At 35.2% G+C, this 5,662-nt stretch overlaps 1 protein-coding gene across 1 annotated transcript; it reads left to right on the forward strand.

Annotated features, from left to right (window-relative positions):
* The first annotated feature begins 1,516 nt into the window (after positions 1–1,516).
* LOC149564419 (uncharacterized) lies at positions 1,517–4,613 on the forward strand. The gene is made up of 2 exons (XM_089817977.1): positions 1,517–2,148; positions 2,834–4,613. The coding sequence occupies exons 1-2, from the start codon at positions 1,771–1,773 to the stop codon at positions 4,133–4,135; spliced, it is 1,680 nt and encodes a 559-aa protein (XP_089674103.1). The 5' UTR covers positions 1,517–1,770; the 3' UTR covers positions 4,136–4,613.
* The last annotated feature ends 1,049 nt before the right edge of the window (positions 4,614–5,662 follow it).

A 5,662-nucleotide genomic window follows, 5' to 3' on the forward strand; every position in this document is an offset into this window, starting at 1 on the left:
AGATAATTCACAAGGAACATTAAGGGGTTTCTATTACTTCATTACCATTTCTATTTGAGATTGTTCTTTGCTCTCTACATCCTTTGTCTAGTACTTTTAACATCTATATAAATATAGAATTTTTTATTTCAAGATACTCCCTTTTAGTTGTATTCATTTTGAGCTAAATAAATGATAAACCATTTTATAGTTAGATTTGGAGGCTCAAACTTCTACTCTTTATATGCAATAGAAGATTCTAATAAATGATAAATCATTTTTACTCTTTAACTCTATTTTGACTTTTATGCTCATGATAGCAATACACTATTTTTATTCCTTGTTCTTTTGGTTGTAACTTTGTTACATCTTATTATTGTTAGTCTTTCAAAATGCCCTTCCTTGTTTACCTACTCATACATTAACACTCAATTATGTCCCCTACACAACACTCAATCAAATGTACACTTTCTCTTAAGCCCCTACCTAAGGCAGGGACTCTAGCTGCTCGTAGCTCTTGTTGATTATCCATTCTTCATAGTTTTGGTTTTGAAGCATGTTCATATTCCCTTAAGGGAATATACATAAGATGGAAATGAAGTCTGCAAAAATGTATTTTAAAGGCTATCTAGAAGGTATAAGGTACAAATTCTGGGATTTTGTTGCGCACAAGATTATACATACTCATTGGTGGGGTTGAATAAAATAAAACATTTTGGGGCAATCATAGATAAAATGACCTAGATGCTTAATAAGTTTATTCATATAAGATATTGAGATGCCTAAAAAATTGACTTAAACAAGTACCTTAAGTAAATCATGACTAGGAACTCTGAATTGGGGTCTAATGAGACAACACCACAAAATGCTTTACATGAGATACCCATTGGACCACTTCAAAAACAAACAAACTTGTTTGAGTGTTTTTGAAAGAAAATAGGAAAAAACACTTAATTGAGGGTATAAAGATCAATCGACATAATGCCACGAGGTTCTTAAATATATTTAAATGAGATTATCAATGACTAAATCGAAGAGGTATTCCTAATATAACAAACACTTATATATTATCATTTACATATATAATCAAGAATACATGTAAAAAGAAAGACATTTATCGATATAATAGTATCATTATCTCATTATAGTCATTGAAGATGACTTGTAGAACTATCTTAATGACATCTTAAGTATCACTCACAATCAGAAATATTGAAGACGTCAAACCGTTGGTCTATTATTGAAGTTGAATGATTATATTAGGGATCAAGTCTAGCTAAGTAAAAGACTATTATAGAGAATGAAGTCAAGGTTGTACCTCAAATGAATTTTAGGAGAGTGAATGCTCCTCAATCTTTTACTCTTAACCAAAATGTGAGGTGTAACCTATCCTCCCATATCACGTAACTAAATATTTTATTATTATTTATATAAAATGACATCCAATAATAATGAAAACATATGAGAAAGGGAAAAAAACACCAAAAAAAACCTAGCGACGCCCTAATAAATGTGAGATGAAAGTTAATATGAATGCAGAAACTGCTAGATTATCCGCCACAAACAGTGGGTTATTCGAGAAACCCATGCTAAACCAGAAGCTCCAAATTGTCCACATGCTAAACCATGAGTTCCGACAAGAGTTCTCGCAAAATTCACCTCTTCAAGGTATGAATAACGGTTATTGTATGGTCAAGACAGAGATCTCGTGGCTTCTTAGTGTCTCCATTTCCATAATAAAAGTGTTGACATTGTTGGAAGGAAACCCCAATATACTGTGTGCTGCTTAGTATGGGGAAAATTATCATGCAAGCCAAGCTGAACATTGGCTACACAAATTATAGGAGTTTCACAGAGAGTCAATTGAAGTTTCTCAATTATGGGAGGAATCGTCCAAGAAGGGGAAGAATTTCTTCTTCTTCTCTCACTTTAACCTTACCTATTATGAAGCTCAGCACAACCTCAACCATTTTTAAATGCAGCACATGTTCACCCATAATTAAATTCGACAAAAAATTCCAGTGCAAACGTATTTCAGCTGTGGCAGACACTGTTGATAATCAAGAAACACTCTCCACCAAAGCAGTGGCAAATATTGTTGCAATTGTTGGGGACGAGAGTACGAGTCCGTTGAAGAATGTCCCGTGGGAAGATGTTCTGATCCATACGGTACGCTGCTCTAAACTCAGCTCTCAATATAAACTTAAGTGCCGTATATTTTCTGCTTTAAGTGAATTTGTTAAATAGTATAGAAGATTCTGGTTTCCATGAGAATGGGTGGATGGAGACATTGGTGCTCTTATTTTTCGCGCTAAAATGAATGTACTAATTTGGAGATTTTGATTTTCCTGGAAGTAGTAATAGTAGAATGTGTGGATAGGGGCATTATTATGCAGACATTTTTTGGTTTACAATGAATCTCTTGGTGTTTGAGATTGTAGTTGTAAAATGTGTGGGTAGGGCATCATTGCGCACAGATTTCTCAGTCTAAAGTGAATCCGTTAGTTTATTAGATTATGAGTTTCTTGAAGATGGGAGTAGTAAAATGTGTGGATAAGGGCATTACTGTGCTTGATTCTTCTGCTCAAAGTTAATGTGTCAGTGTAGGGTGTTGAGTTTCCTGAAAATAATTGTTGAATGCATAGATGGGGGCATTTTTGGGCTGCTTCTTTCTGCCTAAATTGAGTATTGGTTTTTGGACCTGTAAATAGTGTAGTAAAATAGTGCTAGATTTTGGAGATTGTCTTTTTCCTGTAAATAGTACTAAAATAATATTACATTTTGGAGATAGTGTTTTTCCTTTGAATGGTTTTAAAATAATTTGTAGATTATGTTGATGGTTATTCAATTGCAGGCAGAAAAACTCAAATGGATAGACCAAGGATACAATTTACATGTGCTTACAGAGAATAATTTGACTAAACAAGAAAAAGAGGCCAAGTTGGTTCTAGCTCAAACTCATATTTTGATCATAATTAATGTCCAGCATCAGGATTCTGTCAAGTGGGTTTTGCAAAACACTGAAATGATTCCTACCATTGTCTGCTTTGATAGCTGCCCCACCCTTCAAAACAAGTTAGGGGGACTAAAGGTCTCAAGTAATAATCAGACCATGATTGGAAAAATTATCCCTTCGGTGCAAGGGAAAGAGATGAAAGAGTCCCTTGAAGTACTAAGAACTGTACAAGAGGCATGGGGTCGTCACAACAGTGATGACATTTGGTTCTCGCTACTTTTACTGATCAATTCATATGTAAGACCAGTGCCAGTATTGCAAAACTTGCGTGCAAAAGGATTCTCAACTCTGTATTGTATGATAAAGAACTGTGGTAATCAAGTGATAGATTGTCTTCTAGATCCCAACTGTAGAAAAGCTCTTGTTTGTCTCAATAAGTGTGCTCCAACTGATCAGGTATGCAATTATCGTTGCATTGCATCATATGAGAGCCCCAAATTTGAAGCCTTTTCTCTCTGTGTGTTACAGAAACACAATTGTCTTGGCTTAAATGCTGAAATCCCAGTGAAACCCAACGTGCAACCTCTTTCCTTTTTCAGAGGTAGTCCTCTTACCCATGAGGTTGCAGAAGACATTTTTGTCGGATGGTTGGGGAAATTAAATTCAAGTTGGCGTGTGGTAGCTGGCCAAAACCCTGCATATGATCAGTTTCCTTGCCAATATCAACTCTTCTATCGAGGTAAAGCAAAACGCTCATTTTGGTACGAGCCAGTATTTCAAGTCAAGACCTTGAATGGGCAGTTGGTTTGGAGACGAAGACAATACAGGGTTAAAAGAGAAGCTATCCCTGGAACTTTTATATTCACTGTCTTAGATAATGGAGTTGTCTCCAGAGAGTTTTGGAGAATCGTAGACGCTAAAGATGATTTAAGCTGGGGCTTGTTCTATTACGGTGGGGCTGCTCAGGCAGCAGGGCAATCTTATAGAGGGGCAGTTCTTGTCACTCCAGATGGAAGCTGGCCTTCTAAAAGTGAGGAACAAAGATTAAATTCTGCTTTGGAAAGATGTGGGATCAAGGATTGGGAGTTGTTTGGAGTTGATAATTCATGTTGTACTAATGCTCCATTAGGCATACCTGAAGGGTCAAGTTTGCATGTCACGCTTCAATTGGGAGATCCCAATGTTTTGTCATGCAAATGATTATAATTGAGAAATATCTGATCATGGTAGGGCCAAAATTAACATCTTCATTGACATGCAATTTCTTTCCCTCTCTATCTACAGTTGTTATGGAGATCATATAGCAAAACATCGAAAGCAAGCTCAGTTCTATGAATCTGAATTTTGATGGTAGATAAAACTTGATGACAGTTCATTATAATTTATAGATTAGATGTGGGTATTAGTGTGAACAAGCAGCTTAAATGGCTCTCAAAAATATGTCATCAGCCACAGATATTATTCCATTCTTTTTTATGCAAACCCAAGGTAAAGGATGTCTGTCTCTGTATCGAAAATAATGTGATGAATTGTAGCAGTTGTGAATCTAATGAGAACTTAAACAGCTGAAAATTTAGTGCAATGTTGGATGGGTAATCTGCAAAAGGAAACTTGCGGTTGAGACCAAAAGATGAAATATTTTCCCCTCGTGAATAATATATAAATGCCTTATTGCCTCTATGGTGTGCTACTTTTAGTACTTCCATTGACATCATGTTACACTGCTTATTTGTTTTCATTTCATAGGCTTGTGAAATGCTGGACCTCGTTTCTAATTGAGAATGCATGCTATTGATTCTTACGTTTTTGGTAAATGAAACAATCTCTTTCAAATGTTTCAGAAGAGATATGGTATTTATAGGGATAATTCTGGATTACCTGTTATGTTTTCTTTGAACTTCTGAAGTATCTAGATACTGTTCATGTTGTGATTCCTTAAAAGTTTAATACAGTGAAAGCTATTTTATCCCTGGAACTGCTCAAACTTCTGTTATTTAATACATAAAGCATTTTCTTATAAAGTTAACGAACATAACGATGAAGGGGACACTGAATAATTCACCTTCTGGTATGCCTGTTTTTACCGCAAATCAATGTAAAGCTTCCACATTTGCCTTGAAAAGAGAGCTTCTCGTACAAAGTCTTTGAAAGAATTAGATAATATTTCAAACAGTTTGTTTCAGAAACACGTACTTCGAAACTTGAAAGTATTGCATGGTTACTATTGTTTCAGATTTTCCCTACGGTCAACCACAAATGCTAATGAGAAATATAAAGACAAGAATTCCCTGGTTAACTACTGCAGTAGATCTACATGTGACCATCAAGGTTATATCACAATTTGACTTGCTGTGGAAAATGTCTCCTACTTATCATCAAAGTTATGTCTTCTGAAAATGGAAGAGAAGCCCCAAGCAGAGAAATTTCCACTTTAAATTAGCTTGAATGAATCATTTTTCATGCAGCTCAAAAACTGTGATGATCGTGTTTGGTATTGTCTACACAGCTAAACATCTTATGTGTAAGTGGTAAACATTGATAGTTTTTGTTAGCAGACAGTCATCATTGATTAGGTATTAGTTAATTCATTTTCAGACACTATATATGGATAAACATTTTTTCATTTATGATCAATACAAGGAGATTTTGGTATGTTTCTGCATTTGTGTATAGATGATCTGCAGACCATCACAAGATTATGTTTGACTTGTATATGTTTGATACCTT

The sequence above is a fragment of the Cupressus sempervirens genome, chromosome 3 (genome assembly GCF_028749045.1).
Source record: "Cupressus sempervirens isolate cs-2001-9-10 chromosome 3, ASM2874904v1, whole genome shotgun sequence".
Classification (NCBI taxonomy): domain Eukaryota; kingdom Viridiplantae; phylum Streptophyta; class Pinopsida; order Cupressales; family Cupressaceae; genus Cupressus; species Cupressus sempervirens.